At 32.8% G+C, this 21,112-nt stretch overlaps 1 protein-coding gene across 1 annotated transcript in view; it reads right to left on the minus strand.

The window, feature by feature from the left end:
* LOC129230774 (mucin-17-like) overlaps window positions 1-21,112 on the minus strand; it is a 506,717-nt gene that overhangs the window by 280,851 nt on the left and 204,754 nt on the right. Inside the window, exon 6 of the mRNA XM_054865195.1 lies at window positions 1,338-1,427. Coding sequence (XP_054721170.1) covers window positions 1,338-1,427 — 90 coding nt within the window. The remainder of the gene's footprint in view (window positions 1-1,337; window positions 1,428-21,112) is intronic.

A 21,112-nucleotide genomic window follows, 5' to 3' on the forward strand; every position in this document is an offset into this window, starting at 1 on the left:
ATAGAAAAATGGCTGTTTTGAAAATTTGAAAAGTAATTTTTCAATTTGTGGTCTCTTTGCAGTAATTATTTATACCCTTTTTTGACCATTATAATGCAAAGTATTAAAATTAAAAAAATTATAACATTTTCAAATCCTTACCTTTACTTGATCTGTGCTTTTATAAGCAACAAATAATAATTAATAAATTTAAAAATACGTAAATAAATAAACTTTCATTTCTTTGAAAAGTTGCTGACTTAGCAGCTTTCAAAAAATGTCTATCAACAACTTGTTTGAAACAATAGTTTTTTTTGTAAGTTCCTACAGATTAAAATGTTTTCCATGCTGTTATCCGATGAAAAAAAGCGCACAGTTCTTGTACAAATCTGCCATAAGACAGTACAAGTTGGCAGCTATGTGTAGATCCATGCTCAAATTGCGTTTAGCCGAGTATTTTTTCTGAATTAGAAACTGTTGTATCATCTGTTTAAAAAGAAAATCGGAAAAAACTTCATCTTGTGAAGAAAAAAAAGCTATTTTGAATGACATGAAGGGAATGCTAAGGGATGTGGGAAATCTTTCACTTCCTAATATTTTGTGCAAAATTTTAGCTCAAAAAACAAATTACAAAAAATCAAAATCAAAAAGAAAAAAAAAATAATTTGAATTTTGACATCTTGAATTCAAATTATGTTTTTCACAATCACGAGTGTGTGTGTTTGTAGGCATGTATGGGGGGGGGGTATGTGTATTTGTGTGTAGGGGGTATGAGTATGTATGTAGGCATGTGTTTGTGTCTGCGTGTAGGTATGAGTGTGTATGGGTAGTTGTGTGTGTATGTGTTTGAGTATGTGTGTTTCTGTAGGTGAATGTATGTGTGTACGTGCGTGTATGCATGCGTGTAAGTGTAACATATTGACGTAATCTGGAGACTTTGCTCGCTAGAGAAGCAGCATCGTGAGGCGGCCGGTCGACGGTGGTGCTGCAGAGGATGGTGGTGGGAAAATAAAATCATAGCACATCAAAACAGTCAAATGAAAGCAATAAGCAATCATGATTGCTAAAGAAAGCTTTAAGGTCCCTAGGTACGAAGTAATTTTGCATTTAATTTCCAGGTTGTAGGTGCTGTGGGATCTCCTGGACATGGGACAGCCACAGACATAATTCCAATCGCTTTGACAAAATTTAATTGATATATTGATCAAATTTGGGGTTGTATTATAATTATGACCTGGGAAGTAAATACATAATTTTACAAAAGGATAGGAATAGCTATCAAAGACTTTGAAATACTTTTAAAAAAACACTTCAAAGGTTTACTAGAAAAAGCAATGAACACAAGCAACAAAATTTACCTGGTGATACTTTAAGAAAGCTGTAATGTTCTCTGACACGAATTCCACCTTCCCATCAATGTCAACAACAAATAAAAAACCTTCTAAAGCCTAAAAAATAAATAATTTTAAAAATCTACTTTTTTTAACAAAATAATTTCAAACTACTTATTAGCTGCCAGGGTGTCTAGATTGGTGTACCCTGCCTTCAGCAGTGTACTTTTGGGGCTTTGCAATTTCTTGCCACCTGAGATGCCACATTATATAGTATTAGAATTCATTAATTTTCAGTGTGGTGCATTTCTAGAACCTTCCATTGCCAGTCTGCCGTGCCTGTTAACCATTAACTCAACCCATTAAAAGATCTAAATACTTATGCTTTTAGCAGAAAAAGAGAAAGAAAATATATTACAGGGTTCATCCTCAATTGGAAGAAAAAACTTCCATGACTTTTCCAGTACTTTTTCATGACTTCATAAAAATTTTCATGATCTTGTTATACAAAGAGAATAGTACTATTTAATGCCAAACTTACCAATTTTCGGAAATGGGCATTAGCAAAATTTTAATATGAATGCCCCTACCTCATCAAAGCACTTACTTGTGACAGAAAAAATATCAATGCACACTGCAGAAATCTATAAACTATTCTTTTATTGATCTTAATTATATAAATTTAAGTAAATTAAAAATATAGTGAATGCAGTATACCGATTTTTAAATGTCTAATAAATATTTAATAAATAGGGCAGAAAAGTAATGGGAGAAAGGTTGAATAACACATTCCTAAATTTCCAATAATAAATTTATTTCATAAAAATATTGCTTTTTGGTGTCCACAGTGCATCTAATCATCCATGTAATTTGACAGTACTTTCGTACATTTTAAAGTAAAGTCATGTTTCTAAACCAGATATTTTAACTGGCCACATGGATCAGTTTTGCGAGCTGTATGATGGGCATCATTGTTTTAAGTATTAGAATCACCCTATTTTTAAGTTACATCCCATGATTAAAGTCTTTATTTTCTAAAGCCTTCAAAGATGAAGATTAACTCCGATAAATTTAATAATTTTCATTTTTTAATGAGCGGTTGAAACGAACTTGGAAGCAATTAAATCACTTTTTGAGTGAGCGTGGTAAAATCAAGAAATCCACTACTATAGAATATAAATATTAGCTGCGTTGCCCGGTCCACCTTGAGAATAAAAATTGTGTCAAAGTGAAGCAAATTCAATAACCAGGCTTAAATGAAAGAAAAAAAACCATTATGCCAAATTTCCCCTCCAAACAATGGCGACAGATATTAAAATACCTTCAAGAAATAAAATAAAATGAGAAAGATGAATTTAAAAAGCGTAACCATGGAAACACTAAGAAAATAAGTTTAAGAATTGAAAATGAGAATGATGGATACAAACAATGGATTCAAAAAGCGTTACTGTGGAAACGCGAAATAAAGTGGTTAAAAACTTAAATAGAAAACAGATTTTTGAACTTCATTTAATTCGCTTGTAACTTTTTTTCTAATTGAGATAGCGAGTTCAACTTTCGACTTTAGGTCGAGTCAGATCTGGGGTAAAAAAGCAGCTCTTTCCAATGGTGTCAAAAAGAAAATTGTGGGACAATTCCTTCATTTTTTATTGATGGACTTAATGAAGAAAGTAGTGCCTAAATCTCAACTAAGCCTAAAAAAATTCAAGCTAAAAACGCAAATAACTCCCACCTTAATTAAGTTAGTGCGTTGAAACAAATTGTGCAGAACCCGGAAAATATTACCCTTTCCTCCAATATATAATACTAATATGTGCAAGTAATTTTTCAACCCAATATTCGGGAATTTATGTGAAAATTGAGCCTAACTGCAATAAAAAAAGAACTATTCTTCTAATTGTTTTCGAACTGGTTTGCAAACCTTTTCAAGATTTAAAGGAATAAACTGAAAATTTCAGCGAAATCGGCCCGGTAGTTCTCGGGTTTTGAGAGTTCAAACACACAGACGCTTTTTCTCGATTTCATTTTAAACTATGTAGAGATAAAAAGATCTAAATGTAACAGTGGATTAAAAATTAGTGATGTCCCAGCAGAAGAATCAAATTACAAAAAAAAAGCCGAACAACTGTTACAGAAGTGGATGCAAAAGGATTCCAAAACTCAGATTTGATTTTGAGATCATCCAATTCTTCAGAATTAAATTTTAACATGCAGGAATTTCAAATGCTCTTTCAGCTACGGTTACTTTCTTATTGCACAAGTCATTTTTCCATGATTTTAAATTAATTTCTATGACTTTTAATGAAAATATTAATTTTCCATGACTTTTCCAGGTCTGAAATTTGTTTATTTTTTTCCATGACTTTCCAGGATTTCCATTAACCGTCTGAACCCCGATATTAAAATGAGGAGCCACAGGTAAATAAGGCCATGATTTTGCTGAGGCAGAGGTAGTTTTGGGAAATAGGATTTGAGTAGGGAAAACTTGCATGCTGCCAATAAACGAATGTAGAAAAAGTTTGTGAATTGTTGATTTAATTAATATCTCCACTAGTTAAAGTCTTAGAAAAAAGAAGATGACTAAACATGTTGGAAAAATTAAATATTTCAATACATGGTTTGATCATCAATTCTCCGGCATTCGGAAGAAGTTAGACTGACATACATAGATTGATATACTGGCTTCTTAAAATGTAAGATAATTATCAAGAAATAACATGGTGGTAAAATAAAGGGCAAAACCATTTGTGATATTTCCTGGATTGAGTCTGGGCTTTTGACCCCCAACCATAAACCGTTCCATTTAAAGTTCTAACTGAGAGAGTCAGTATAGGCATTAAATGGTACAAAACGCAAACTACACGAAAAAGCGAATCATCTAGTCAGTGAAAATGACTAGTAAAGAAAAAAATCTTTTAAAAAGATAAATATGAAATCAACATAATTTGTGGGAGGGTGATTTTCAAAACGATAAGAGTTCGGTGTCCTAACTTTATCCATTTTTATGTTGATAAAATTATTTTTTTGGCATTGCAAAAGCATGTAGTAAGCCATTTTTTTACACTTGAATCATTGCATTCAGTGCTTTTTTTCATGATCATAGATTAATAAGCTGTTTCTATTACTTTAGTTTGCTAGTAACGGAAATTTCCCTGTCCTGACTAGAAAATTCATTTCCTAAATTTTTTTTTTGCACACTTTCAAACAGCTTTTTTACTTTTTGAGCATTGAAAAAGGGTTATTCTGTGTCAAATCAACACACTTTAAATAAAAATTTGACTTCACCATTTTAGATTTTCTGGTAATTTGGTACACTGATATCTTGTGCTAATATGAGAAAAATTAAAATTTTTTATTTTGAGTACGATTAGTATACTGCCTTGTGGAAGTTTTCCAAAAATCTTGAAAATACTAAGAAAAAAATATTTTAAAATTGCTATAAAAGCTGTCAAAATTGAGTTGAAGTGGGACAGGTGTTATTGCGTAGCTTTTTTAATGCTCTTTACAGAGACATAAACATGCCATAGGTTGTAGTACAAAAATTTTCTTTTAATGCAAATCAAATTTTTGATTTTGATTTTTTTTCAAAAAGTACCACTTTTAAAATTGTCAAAAGAATTCTATAAATAGATAGTACTTTCATAAACTACCATGCAAAGTATAATAATGGGATGGTAATTGGATCTATGTCAAAAAATATATATATATATATATATATATATTACTGATTCCTGTTTTTCATAAATACCCAACTTTGAGTAAATAATAATTATTTTATTGTAGAAAATGTATTGTAATAAATGCTTTCATGAAAAATATGATTGCATTGTACTTGAAATTCTTATAAAAATATTCGTAAAAATTAAAGCAAATAAAACAGCAAAATTTTAAATAAAATATCAATTTATGCTGCCATGAAAAGTTGGTTACTTACAATAAATATTGTTGTAGGCTAAATAGTTTGCTAAGCACATAATTATTATTTAAAAAAGACATTTTCCTTCCATTCACTTGTCCAGTCTTTGCAGATCCAGCAAGTTGGTACTTGCCTGTCTTTGTGAGCAAGTTTAAAGTCTTACTCCATGGCCACATGTGACAGACTAGTATTTGTTTTAACTTGCTCGAGTCAGACTCGCCCTTTCTCCACAAGTATTTATTCAGTGACGAGAGACTTTGTTAATAAGTAGTGTTTTAAATTTTATTACTGTTTTAAGTTATCCATTCCATAATGCAAAATGGTTGTGATACCTTACATAAAACAATTATTACTTTAAACTTCAGTGTTTCTTGTGTTTTAAAAGCTAATTTAATCTATGATTAAAACTTGTAATTAAAAGGTAAATTTTAAGAAATGTTTAGAAAATATAGAAACTAGTGAAAAATGCAGTACTGTGGTAAGAGTACAGTGTTGTAATCCATTGAAGAAAACAAATCACCATGTTTGAGATAGAAAAAAACTGAGAAATGTTACATCTTGGATGGCAGGCTCATTTCCAAATACTTGATGGCTCTGTGATTTGTGATTAGTGTAGAAAGCACCTAACTGATTAAAAAAATACAGTGCCTGTTAGTGAAAAAACTTTGAAAATGAAGATTCTTCGGAGTCGGGAGTGAATGTTCCAGAGGAAAGTCCAGACTTTGCAACAAGTTCAGTGACTATTCAGACACTAAATATTTCACTTCAATAATTAGGCAAGTCCCCAATCAAGGTTTGCACACTATTTCAAAAATAAAATGAAGGAGTTTTGCAGGAGTGAAATGAGATTTTGAAGGAGTACTTTAGTGCAGTGCATAAATGTTACACTTTTTTTCAACATATTTGACCCCCTTCCTTCTTTGTCAAAGTGTCACACTACACCTTACCCTTCGCATAGTCACATGTCATATTTTTTGTAACCTCACCCCACGCATAGTCATGTGTCATTTTTTGTAAACATATTGTGTTAATAACTGTGATGTCACTTTTTCTCACATTCCCACTTCCCCTTGTCACAATTTCATGGACCTGTCTCCCCTTCAGTGACATCACTTTTGGAGGATTCCATTTATCATGTTAAAACTGCTATTTACTAAACAATTGTTCTTTTAACACAATCACTAAAAAATACATCTACCTATGTATTTTTAAATATTTAAATAAAAATTAGACAAACTGACTTTTGCTGCTGAGAGTGTGGTAGAGGGAAAAGCAATAATCATACAACTTTAAAATATAAGCGTATGAGACTATAGAGTTTCATATAAGTCATCTTAGTCATCTAATATAATATTTTCAACCTCAACTTTTATGACTTCTATAAGCAATTTGTAAATCGCATCTTTATGAAAAATATATACAAAAATACTACATTAAAATTTCAAAATAAAAAGCTATAATTTAATAGTACACTAAAACATTGATTTACTTTATAAATCTTATTTGATCGACCTACTAAACTTTAACAAAAAGATGAGCTGTTGACCTTTCTTTCCTTTCAGTCTTCCTCGAACTGTTCGATTTCAGGAATAATTGTATGTCTTTCTTAGTTTCAATGCCCTTTTTATGCTTAATGATGCATTTTTACAGGCAAATGTTTTTCTCCTACAAATAATTATTTCTTCCAGATAAAATTACATTTCAAAAGACAACTTAAGCATTTTCTCTTAACCTTCAAATTTTATGAACTCCAATAATCAATCTGTAATTTACATCTATATAAAAATTAAATGGCAAAATATACAAAATTTAACAGTAAATAGACAAAATCTCAACGTGTTTATTTTTCTTTCCCAACTGCGATCAACACAGTTGAGACAAGTCCTCCCCCCCCACCCTCGTAACGAAGTTAACAGTTCTTGATCAAAGTATTTTAAAAGACTATCAGAGAGGAAGATAAGAAGAAAATAACTAACTTCCAAGCACTATGCTATGACTACAGTGAAAAAATCTCTTCTATGAAATGTAAACTCTTTGTTGCTGCTGAAAATTCTTCATTAGATAATATACAAATACAAATACAAATACAAATGTGACGACCAGCAACAGGCACTGGGCCCAGCTAGACTGGTCCTAGTCAATTAATTAGTCCCCAATGAAGATCAATGGCCCTCTTAAAGCTATCCACTCCCTTGCTCATTACCACCTCTTCTGGTAAGCTATTCCAAGTGCCCACGACCCTGCTAAAGTAGTAGTTTTTCCTGATTTCCAAGTTAGCCTGAGATTTAAATAGCTTAAAACAATGACCCCTTGTCCTGCTTTCCCCGCAAAAATTTAATCCATTTACATCTTTCATTTTGATAAATTTAAATAACTGAATCATGTCCCCTCTGACTCTCCTTTGCTCCAGGCTATACATGTTAAGCCTATTAAGTCTGGTATCATAATCTAAATCTGAGAGTCCCCTTACTAATTTAGTTACCCTTCTTTGAACCCTTTCCAATACAAAAATATCTTTCTTCAGATAAGGCGACCAAAACTGAACAGCATACTCCAAATGAGGTCTTACTAAACTCCTATATAAAGGCAGAAGAACTTTCTTAGATTTGTTTGAAATAGATCTATTGATGAACCCAAGCATTTTGTTGGCTTTGTTACTAGCAATACTGCACTGTTGACTAAACTTGAAGTCCTGATTTATAAAGACACCCAGATCCATAACATTTTCTGCCTGATTTATGACTGAACCCTGTAAACGATATCTCATACGCTTATTTCCATGACCTAAGTGTAGCACTTGACATTTCCCTACATTAACTGCCATACCCCATTTATCTGCCCACTTAGTAATATGATCTAAATCCTCTTGCAGCTGTTTTACTTGTTCTTCATATTCGACAATCCCCATAACTTTTACATCGTCAGCAAAACAATTCATGCTTCCAGAAATATTTTCATTGATGTCATTCATAAATATAATAAACAAAAGAGGCCCTAAAACTGATCCCTGAGGAACCCCACTTAAAACATCACTCCAATTAGAATGATTTCCTCTCACAACTACTCTTTGCTTCCTACCAGTAAGCCAATTTCTAACCCAAAGTAAAGTTTTTCCTCCTATTCCAATGTCAGCTAACTTGCTGAGAAGAGCAACATGCGGTACCTTGTCAAAAGCTTTTTGAAAATCAATATAAACAACATCCACACATTTTTTGTTATCTAAAGCTGAGGTAACCTTGTCGTAGAAATGCAATAAATTAGTAGTACAGGATTTACCTTTCCTGAAACCATACTGCAAACTAGTCAACAGACTATTAGTCTCTAAGAACATCATGATCTTAATTTTGAGCAAAGTTTCGAAAATCTTACAAATCACCGAAGTCAAACTTACAGGTCTATAATTCCCAGCAATACCTTTAGACCCCTTCTTGAAGAGTGGCGTTATGTTAGCCAGCTTCCAGTCCTCTGGCACCGTCCCCGAGTTATAAGAAGCATTGAAAATATTCAAAATAACATCCACTAATTCCTCTGCACATTCAACTAAAATTTTTGGATAAATATTATCTGGTCCCGGAGCTTTAGTTGCTTTAATCTTTTTCAAATGAAATAAAACCTCCTCCCTGGAAAATACAAAATCCTCAAGCTGTATAATAGCTTGTGTCTTGTTAGTGTCAACTGTTGAGATACAGTTATCGTTAAACACACTGGAAAAAAAGTTATTTAGAACATTTGCAATATCCCTATCGTTATGGATTAAATTTCCATGCTCATCAACCAAAGGCCCAATTTGACTGTTTCGAGCTTTCCCAGAATTAGCGTAAGCAAAAAACCTCTTAGGGTTCCCATCAATGTCATCTGCCAGCCTTTGCTCCAATTCCCTTTTCTGAATCCGTACCAAATACTTAAAATTTCGCCTTGCCTTACCATACTGGAGCCTTTCCGCACTCTGACCAGTTTCTTTAAACTTACGAAAAGTGGCTTGCTTATAATTAAGAGCTTCTTTAGTCTCCCTGGAGAACCACATGGGCCAAATTTTGGTACTAACACCTTTTCTCCTAAATGGAACATAGTCCCCAACGGTTTTAGCAAGTTTATCCTTAAATTCCGTCCACTGCTGATCTACGTCGCTATTTTCCAACCCTGACGAAAAAACCTCTTTCAAGCTCTGCCTAAGTGCAACAAAATCGGTGTTTCTGAAATTGGGCACAAACCTAAAATTATCATCTTTGCACACTTCAAATTTAACCCGGAACCTAATGCTGTTATGATCACTATCTCCAATATGCTCCCCTACATTCAACCCCTGAACAAAACTACCTATGTCACAAAAAACTAGATCCAAAATGGCCTCCTCTCGAGTTCCCTGAGTTACAACTTGATCTAAGAAACAGTCACCAATTACTTTTAAAAATTCCTCTTCTTTGCCATTACCAGGATAAAAATTATTCCAATCAATACCCGGAAAATTGAAATCCCCCATTATGATAACGGATCCCTTACTGGACATGTCACTAATAATACGGTACATCTGTTCATCTTGTCCCAGGTTTGAATTAGGTGGCCTATAAATGTTTCCAAAGCGTAGCTTTATGCCCTTACTGCTCATCAACTCCAGCCAAACCATATCAATATCAGTAGGCTTATCATTTATGACCAATTCATTGCAAATAAAATTGTCTCTAACATAAAATAAAACCCCACCACCTCTTTTACCTACTCTATCCTGTCTGAATAAATTATACCCAGCAATATGTAATAACTCTGCATCAGATTCGGTAGCCCATGTCTCTGTAATTCCGATAACATCCAACTTCTCATCCATAACTATGCTTTTCAATTCATCCATCTTGTTCCTAATACTGCGAGCATTGGTATAGAAAACTTTAAGCATGCCTAAGTTGCTTTTATTTAACACCCTGAAATTTCCTAAATTACAATTGTTAACATTACTACTCTTGTTTGTCACTTTATTTCCATTTCTAGCAATACCCAAAAACATATCATTCTCTCGATACCTGGTGCTTGAACCATGCCCCCCATTCCAACTTAGTTTTTTGACTCCAAAGCCCTTAAAATTAATCCACTAACCATTTTGACCCCTGTAGAGCTCAGATGCAGGCCATCCCTAGCAATCCAATCCCGTTTACAATGACTCCATACATCAATGAACCTGATACTGCGCTTTTCGCAAATTGACTTCAGTAGCAAGTTCATACACCTCGCACGTTGATTTAGCCAGCTCCTATGCACTCCATACCTGGGAAGCAAACCAACCACTTGGACATTTGTCGAAAAGCTGGTTGCTTTATCCAACAGGGATTCCCATTCCCTAGAAAACTCCTCATTTTTACTGTGGCCTACATCATTTGTTCCCACCCACAAAGTAACCATGTCCTCCTTATTCAATACTCCCTTCTTTTCAGCAACCATATTAACGTCTTTTACCCGCGCCCCTGGTAAACAACACCTAGCCACCTTACGCTTTACTCTCCCAACTGTGTTACCCACCTCCCTTACCATAGAGTCCCCCAAAATTACACCCTTAGTTTCCCAATCTAACTCCTCATTTGAAACTTCCCCCTGAATCTCTGGAACATTTATACCCTCTACAACTGGCTTACACCCTAATGCTAACTGGGCTTCCAAAACTAGCATCTTAAGTCTTAAGTCTGAGAGTTCAGCACATTTAGTGCAAATATAATCCTCTTCAAAAACAGACTCATTTTCCCCCTTATACAGGCAGAACATATGACATAAATCACAAGAGATCCACCTGTCCCCCTTCCCACTCTTTACCTCTTTCATAATGCATATAACACCCATTTCTACTCAGTGAATATGTTCCAAAAGGCAAAACAGTAAGATAAAAATGCAAAAAAACAAAAATGACACTTTTTCTAGTCAACCGTCTGATAAATGCTGAAAGCATCGATGCGTTCTTCCGGGATTGAACCCGAGACCTTTCGGTTACAGGTCTGGCGCCTTACCGACTGAGCCATCCCGACGTCAAATTTAGAGAAAGTAAATCTCTCTTCTTCCCATCTGTAGATGGCTTGAACAATACTGCTGAAACTTGGAGGTAAATGCCGTATCAATTGCAAAGTTCTGATTTTTTCTTCCATAATATATCATCGTTTTCGTAAAATATTGACCAATCGGATCCTCAAAATCTGAAAACCAACTTTTTGAATTCTACAAATAGATTAAAGATTATGATTCTCACATGTTTACCCGAGAAATGGAGTGTTAGGAAGATAATGCGCGAGTTTAATTGCAAAATGCTTGGTTCGACAGTCAAAACAAATTTTGAAAGAAAAAGGATTTATTGAAAGTCCAAATCCAAAACCAGGGAAGTGTTTATCAGCAGAAACAGTTGAAACTGTGCGTTCTTTTTACGAAAACGATGAAATTAGCCAGGCAAAGTCAAGAATGAAAGGGAGGGGTTGGAAAATCAGCATTTTTCCAACCCCTCCCAGATTCATGTAGTTTTTTTTTTTTTTTAATTTTGAAAAAGTACAGTTTTATACAGCTTTTATTTTAATTATAAACGAACTTAATAAAATTTCAGCGAAGATTAGATTTTTTTCTCCTCTGTTCTCAATGCTATCATTCTCTCTATCTATCGAACTACAAAATCAGTTTAAGTTTTCAAATCATGAAAGATGCTCTTCAATCTAATAAGGTTATTTCCATCAGTCAAAAGTACAACTTTTAGTCACTAAACTTGACAAAATGAGCAGAAAAAAAAATGGGAGGAAATCTTTTGATTGAAAAGCGATAGCTTGGTGCAAGGTAAGTTGGATAAGAATGGAACAACGTTTAAAAGCACAAAAAGGATAAAAAGTTTATAAAAACGCAGACATGTTTCGGAGGCAATAGCCTCCTTCCTCAGTGCGAAATGTACAAATGGATGGATCAGCAAAAGACTCATTGCAAAGATTATTTAAGTTTTTATGAATGTAAAAGGATTCCAGAAAATCTAATTTACCTACTGTTGTAGGTCTGCAAATGATCTTGGCTTCCGAAAAGAGAAAATTGTGCCTTGTGTCCCAACAATGTTTAGCAATTGAAGATTTGTTCAGTTCCTGTTTTTTAACGTGGTTTTCATGTTCTTTCAAACAAAATTTAAGTGAACGCCTTGTCTGTCCCATGTAACCGATATTACATTGACAAGGAATGTGATATATGCCCCACTGATCAAGTGGTTGGATTGGGTCCTTAAGTTTGGAAAAAGCAAGTTTATTTATGGGTCTGTAAATTACGCGAAAGTCAAATTTACTGAGAATTCTAGAAATACGAAAAGAAATGTGTGGATAAAATGGTAAAACCACAAAATTTGTAAAAGAAAAACTACGTATGTTGGAGGTTTTATTCCGGGTTGAAAGTTTGCAAAAGCCCTGTTGATGACCTTAAGAGGATAGATAACCTCTGTCCAGAGCCATGGCTTTCAAAAAATTGAGTTCATTGTTGAGAAGGGTCTGATCAGAACATATGGAGATGGCTCGGTTGACAAAAGTATAAAAAGCAGACATTTTTTGCTTCTTCGGGTGGCATGAACGAGAGTGTGGGGGAAGACAGACAGCAAATGGTTTTCGATAAACGGTAGTAGAAAACTTATTATTGTTCTTCGAGATTAAAACATCCAAAAAGGTCAAAGAATTATTGTTTTCAATCTCAGCAGTAAACTGAATATTAGAATCAATCGACATAGTTAATTAGATCAATGATAGACGGAACAAAATCAACAGTGCAATCTAAGAGGGTGAAAGTGTCATCAACATATCTGAGCCAGAGTGGAAAGTCAAATAACTGAAACATTTCTGTTGAAAAAAGTCCATGTAGATTTCACTGAGGATGGGACTCAAAGGGTTGCCCATAGCAAGGCCGTCAGTTTGTTGGTAAAAAGTACTCTCAAAAATAAAGGTTGAATGTTTAAGATGAATTTCAGTCAAATTTACAAGTTCGGAAATTTCGTGTTGGGTGTGATGCAGGGTGGCGACAGGAACTGTGAAAAAAAGTTCCCTGACTTTTCCCTTATTTCCCTGATTAAGTTCACCAAATTTCCCTGATTTAAGTTAGAATTGATAATGGTTTTCTTTCTTTGCTCTACTTGAAATCCATTGTATGTTTGTATTAAATGCAGTATTTTAAACGTTTTAAGTTGTGTAAAGTTGTTGAACTAAAGATATATTTTTAAAAAATGCTACTTTTTTAATAAAATGGTTAAAAAAAACACACAAGACAATTTTTTTGGAAGGAAAGAAAAACCAACAAAACAATATATTAATTTTTTATACATGGAAAAATTATAGAAAATTCAAAAAAAAAAAAAAAAAAACTTTACTTCCAGAAACCACTTAGCATAAGAATTTTAAGAAACTATTACTCTTAAAAACATATGTGTATTTATGATAGAACTAAAAAGTAATTGAAATTATTTTGAACTAACTTTTCAAACAGTATAATAATTGTTGCAAGAATAACAAGTAATAGTGCAAGAATAGAAGTAATGTAGTTATTCCTATCTAACTAATTGACATATTTCTTCAAAACAGATGAAACCATTTGACATCCATTCATAGGGAGCTTTTCTCTAATCAAGAATATAGGTTTTAATGAATGAATACAGCATTTTAACAATAAAAAAATAAAAATATTTACTTAAGTTCACAAGTTAACTCTATTTCAAATGATTTCAGTATGTAACGAAAAAAAATCTTAGATTGTTTTTGTAACAAACAACTTTGAATGCAAGGAGAAAAAAAAAGCAATTAGTTAATATCAAAATATATAAAAGAATACAACTTGGTTATAAAATTAAAAAATTACTTAAGTCTGAAGAAAAGAAAACCTTTATAATCTGTGGTGACAACAAACAGTATAACAGCAAAAAACAAAGTTTTTTTAATTGAAAGTTCTATTTTAGCAATTAAATTAAAAACCCAAAGAAGTAATAAGCGTTTATAGTATTAATTCAAAAACCAAAGATTTCTTCCTGAAATCGTGATTACAGTACTTAATTACTTCGAGACAATGGAATAAAGGCAAAGAAGCTAAGGCATTAATGAAGGCTTCCTCTTAGCCTGCATGGTTGTTTATTTTACGTGGCATTGAAAGCGTAAAAGGAAATTTCAAGCTAGGTAAAATAAACAGCCTAACAGACACAGAAGCAATCTTAATAAGTTCATCCTGTGGTTAATAAGTAAGATTCAATACTTTGACGTTGAGGAAAAAAGATGCACAAATATGCGGCAGTGTATAATCGCACCCCATTAATTTTACTTTTTTCGAAAAGATAATTGGGCGAAAATGCTTAGGGAATTAGAGTATTTAATTTTGTAAAGCAAAAAAAAAATTTTTCTTTCTTCATAAAATCAATTTTCCCTGATTTTTTGCTATTTTTTCAAAATTCCCTGATATTTCCCTGATTTATCAAGTTCCCTGACTTTTCCCTGATCTGTCGCCACCCTGTGATGGAATTCCCGGAGTCTTGTTTCAAGACAACTCCAATAAGAGGTTCATTGGTAAAAAGAGATTTAACGTCAAAAGAAACCATAAATAAATTATTGGGTTTGAACTTACGAAGAATATTGACAAAATCAACAGAATTTTTGACAGAATGTGTGTTGGAGTCCAGCAATGGGGCAAACCTAGAAGTGAGAAATTTGGCCAGTCCATAAGAAGCGGTGCCTATGTTGGAAACAATAGGACTTAAAGGTACTCCGATCTTATGGACTTGAGGCAGAGCATAAAATCTAGCCCAGTGCGAAACCGAAGGGATTAAATTAAAGCAGTTAAAAAAAGCTTACTTGTTTTTATGGCCCTGTAGAGGGTTTATAATTCATTCGGCGAGGGATCTTGTTTTAACTGGGTGTAAGAGACTATTGCGGAGTAGCTCGTTGACTCCGGAAACGTACTTCGACTTGTCCATTATAACAATGTCCCCCTTTATCAGCTTTTGTAATTATCAAATTATTGTTGCAAGAGACATCACGTAAATTTATTTTTTCCGTTGGAGAAAGGTTACTATCCGAAAAACCTGAATTAAATGAAACATTATTAATAATAAGATGCCTAATAGAATCCTTTTGTGTGGAAGTTAATTTACTATGTTTGAACGAACTCTCAATCGGAGTCAAAATGCGTTCGGGGGAAGGCCTTGAAGTTACAGAGAAATTGGAATTTATTATAGAACATTAGCCTGATCCACACTGATAGGAAAATTTGACAGGTTTACTACAGAATTAATGTTGACCTTGGGGAGTGCAGAACAAGTTTGGACACAGGAGGTCCGAAGTTTAAGAAGTTTAGAGTTTAATTTAGATCTATGAATTGATGAAATAAACGAAGCATTGTTCCAAGACATGTGATCGGGGTAGAAGTGATCGACTTGTCACATATAGGACATTTTCCACAAGAAATATAGGACACATTACATGAATAGTTTCGCTATGAAAAAAGAAATAACACATATATATTATTTAGTTATTCTTATCAATGATTTTGTTTAAAAAAAAAACTCTCAAACAAAATTATAACTTAAACCTGAAATGACTTTCCTGTAGTTGAAAAAATAATTTTTAGAAAAGCAGTGTACTTTATAGACAAAAAAAAAAAAAAAAAAATTGAACAAAGTGAAATCTATTGATAATTAATACAGCAACTCAAGTTTTGCAGGGATATAAGTGTCACAAACATTGCTTATATTAATAAATAAATAAATAAAAACAGTCTTTGTGTTGAGAACTAACAGGAAATAACCAATGCTTTCTAGCACAAAAAACCTATTTTGTGCTATAAAATTCCACAAAAAGAAAAGATTGCGAAAAGAATATTAGAACATTCCGATCAGAAAATGCACTGAACACAAAAACATACCAGTGAAAATGAAAAAGAAAACCCGCTGGAAAACAAAACAAACGGCTGTTGCCAAACGCAAAATATTAAAACCGACTTCAGACTTCGTTCTCGAAACTATACTCACTAAAGGGTCATTCCATGTGAATTGAGCAAAATTCGCAAAAAAAGTGGTGGCCGCATGGTAACAGATTTTTATGAAATTTGGTATACAGGTTCCTTTTATGCCTACATAAAAATATCTAAAATATTTTTGCTTAAAATTTTTTATTTGAATAGTTACATGCGATTGAAAATCGGTCAAATTGAACAGCATTCTCATAAATGCTAAATGTTGCACTTTTGAAGGCTTGTATCTTATTAACTATTTAATGAAAACATAAAAGTTATATGTTGTTGCAATCTATGGAGTAGGGTAATTAATCTCATATCAGTAAAATTTTCAAAGTTATTATAGTTAACTTTTAACAGAGTTTCAAAAACTGAAAATATTTCAATTTTCTCATAATTAAGCATATTATTTTTTAATCTCAATCTTTAAGGAATGCATTAGCTTTGATGAAATTAATACCCAATAATGTGCTAAGTATCATTAAAGAAGTACCATACTTTTGAAGTTTTATTTTAACTCCTTTGTCTTCAAAATCAGTTTTAAACTTAGTGACATTTTGCAAAATGATGATTTCCCCCTTCACATACCCACAAAAATTCAAATGAGGGAACATTCAGACAACTTTCAAATTTTACAAGAATATAGAGCTGTGTTTCTACTATTTGCTTGAAGAAACTCGAAATTGGTTTTTGATTTACAAACGTAAAATAAAATTCAGAAAAATAGCCTTTTTTTTTTATGGGTCAATTCATACAGGTTCGACGGATGGGTGCGCTCGACCATTTTTAATTTTTTTTTTGAAATTCATATTCCCAAAAGTTGCATATGAAAGATGTTTAAAACCACTTTTATTTTTTCTCTCAACTAGACCTTTGATTTTTTCGAGGTCATCAAAAGTGATTTTTGTAGTCAAAAATGGGACTTTTAGACCTTTGCATTTTGGCCGAAATCTGAGTTACACTTATGACAGTTAATTTAAGGCTTTAATGTTAAAGTGCATAAGTTGATAGTCTTACATGCTGAGTTACGTAGCTGTAGGTTAATAATTAAAATTATGGCAACAGGTTAAATTTCAAGGCCAAATGAAAAATTTTACTCATTTCAAAGGGGGATAACTCACATAGGGGACGGAAACACAAAATGAAATACGACAAAAACTAATCACTGGAACCATGCTAAAAAGAATATGTAACTGTTGCTGTGCGTTTGTGCACACTTTATAGATTACAGCTCCTCAAAAATCGGAGGAATGACAAAAATGACATTTTTAGACCCTTATAAACCAAAAGGGGATGGAATTAAAAATAAAATTTCCTGGCCAATTGAATATTCCGTTCAAGTACTATACATGTTATACATATTGTTTTTTCTATTTGGTTTGTAAAAAAGATACAGGTCTTTGAAATTAAGCAATTTTGCTAGTCAATTCACACACTAAAACAAATAAAAAGTGTGAAAACGTCATGGCACCTTCTTAAATTGCGTATATTGTGCCCTATATAATACATTATACTGAAAAAACATATTGTAATTTTCAAAATAATTATTTTAATTTGATGACTTAGAAATATTTGAACATGAACGAGTGGAATTGACTAAGCTGCCAGTGTATTTCATGTATTTCTGCCTTAGCCCTGGCTATAGTGCGGTATCTTAATGAATGAACGAGTAGTTTATACTGTATGGAACCTGTATGGATCGACCCTTATGTGAAATTACGAGAATTCAAAGAATTAGATAAACGACTAAATGATGCAAAAGCAAGTAAAAGTAACATTTATTTCAATTTAAAAAAATGTACATTTCAGACTGTACTTCATAAACATGCTTTTGAGAAAATGAAACATGAAAGAAATGGTGAGTTTTGCTAAACTTACAAAATAAAAGGAAGTAACTAATGAAATTTTACCTTAGTTCAAGTTACTCTAGTAACAAAAATACGCTGATACCAATGATTAAAATTAAGTAGCATCTAAAAGACACTTCAATATATTATGTAAAAAAAAATGAGTAAACTTAGAGTATTCCCTCATCTCCAAAAAAACATCTGAAATAGAGGAAAAAATGAAATTTTTGGAAATTTTCTATTTTTTAAGTACAATTTCGTCATCAAGAAATTCATAAACAGTTACTAAATTAGAGCAGATAGTTACTTATAGATAGTTTTTCAATCTGAATCATTTTTACTGTTATATTTTCATTAAAAGAGCTAGAAGAGTGATTTAAAATCTGAAGTAAAATGGCAAAATTTCAATCTTTGATAACATCTCCGATTCAAAAAAAGATCCGAGTAAATTTTACTTTGCTCTTTCTCAATAGAGATTTGTTTATAGAATGCAGAAATATTTATTTTTTAAGTGTACATTTATAACTTATGGAGTTATTGAGTCACAAACTGGCAGCAATGAACTCTGAAAATTTAGGCTTAGCGTAAGCATCAACTTCTAATTTTAATAACAAAGCAACAAACAGTTTTTAAACTTCCATACTTTGCATTCCCTCATAGATATGCATGGTTTACCTAAATAAAATTTTTCATTGAAATCTGTGACATGTCAGCCACAGCTGATTTGCTCATTTCGCATGGAATGACCCTACAGTGACGTCATGCTGTAGCCAATGAGAGAGGATGCTTGTTGCATTATTTAGTCAGTTGCGTTTCTTAATTTAAAATTCGTTTGCACACTACTTTCGACGAAAAATTCGAAGTCAGATAGTTTATTTACTGTTGTTTTAAAAAAATAAATTGGATAAAAAAACAGAAATATAGGAAATATAAGACATTTTTCAAAAATATAGGAAATATAGGACGATTTTGATGCTTTTTTTGAAAATATAGGAAATATAGGATAGATAGGACCACTTCGACCCGTGTGATTGAAGGTAGGAAACTCGACGAAGTTAGCCGAAAGTTCCAAACGAAGTGAGTACAATTCACATTGAATTTTAGAAAGCTTAAAGGGAAAATCTTTAATGGCTGTTCTAAGAAAAATAAAATGACATCTGTTTAAAGCTCTAGAAAATAATTGCGAACCAGAGAGATTGCAATCAACGGAAATGAACTTGGGAATCAATTTGAGTCTTTTGCAAGTAGTAAGGAAGTTTAAATGTTCAAAAACTTTACCTTTTTCATCCTGAGTTTGGAAAAACGATTAAAAAGGTGATGACATGGTGAACACAAAAAAGAACGATCTCTCTTGATCAAAAACAACCAAATGTGTAAACAATACAGATGAATAACCTAGGCCCGTTGAAGCAAAGTAGATGGAAAAGCGATAGCTTTGTGCAAGGTAAATTGGATAAGAATGGAACAACGTTTAAAAGTACAAAAAGGATAAAAAGTTTATAAAAACGCAGACATGTTTCGGAGGCAATAGCCTCCTTCCTCAGTGCGAAATGTACAAATGGATGAATCAAGGTCAAGGGAGAGTTTAAATTGCATAACCGGAAAAACATTGAATAATCAGTTATCAGCGAGTGCTGAGGCAAAATATGAGGTATTCTAACATGTAAGATTGAATAAGATTGGAGAAAAATGCGGAACAGCAAAAGACTCATTGCAAAGATTATTTAAGTTTTTATGAATGTAAAAGGATTCCAGAAAATCTAATTCACCTACTGTTGTAGGTCTGCAAATGATCTTGGCTTCCGAAAAGAGAAAATTGTGCCCTGTGTCCCAACAATGTTTAGCAATTGAAGATTTGTTCAGTTCCTGTTTTTTAACATGGTTTTCATGTTCTTTCAAATGCAATTTAAGTGAACGCCACGTAACCGATGTTTAAAAATCTTTTATTTTCAAAACGTTTAATTTTTAATTATTTTTTTAATGTCCAATTTTTCAAACAAGACGTGGTCCTCAAGACATCACAAATGATGTACTAAGGCGCATATCCCCTGGCGAGCTAAATGTTTACGCTTACTGTCTACTGCGTTTACAGCTTATGATAGTTCAGAAGCGAATTACATTGAGCTCTATGCTTGCTATCAACCATATTGTTGCCACTACATATGAGTAAAGAAGGGAACTGAATACTGCACTCTGCGCTAATGGCATCAGTGAATGGGATTTCATCATTTGTGATGTCATGTGCAAAAGTGTAAAAAATGAAAGCACACAGATTAAAATATTTTTTTCTAAATATTAAACTTTGTCAAATTATTTAGAAACTGGTCAGACCCTAGTTTTTTAAGCATGCTCTTTCAGAAAAAATACTTTTAAAATTTCGAAAACAATCTCATTATGCTGAAATCAAAAAACATTGAATAAAGAAATATGCAACTAATATTATTAAAAAAAAAAAGAAAAGAAAAAGAAGATGACTCCTGTGGAGAGAAAATTCTTTAGGGAAAAGATTTTTACAGCAGTTTGTTGTATCTGAGGAAGAGTTATTTTCAACCATTTCCTAAAATTTTCAAAATTGAAGAACAAAAAAGCAATTTTAGGCCTTTTCCTTGGTCTGGTAAAGAGGGTTATGGCCATTTCTGAATTGTGTGCTTCTGATCACTGGGAAGGGCTTAAGGCCCTTAGCCCCCTCCGTGGGTGCGCAACTGGAATAGAACGCATTGTTTAGTCTCATCCTTCAGTAACAAAGAATATTTTTTAAATAAACTTGAAGCAAGTTGATGTACTAAGCATGCATACCAGGGCTGTGGAGTCGGAAGGAAAGTGGCAGACTTCGACTCCTCGATTTTGAAATCTCCAACTCAAACTCCAGCATTTTTTATCTATTTATTGATTTTTTTTTTAATTTTCCCTCTCATGGGGAAGGGGGGAAAATGAAGAGGATTAATTTTCTGCTCTTTAATGTTTAACAAATAGATGTTGTTCAAATTGTGTACTTTCAATTTTTGAAAGCTGTATCTTGAGAGAACAAAAGCTTTTTTGCCAAGTCGAAAAACCTTTTTGAGAAGGGGCGG

Source organism: Uloborus diversus, chromosome 1, assembly GCF_026930045.1.
Source record: "Uloborus diversus isolate 005 chromosome 1, Udiv.v.3.1, whole genome shotgun sequence".
Lineage (NCBI taxonomy): Eukaryota > Metazoa > Arthropoda > Arachnida > Araneae > Uloboridae > Uloborus > Uloborus diversus.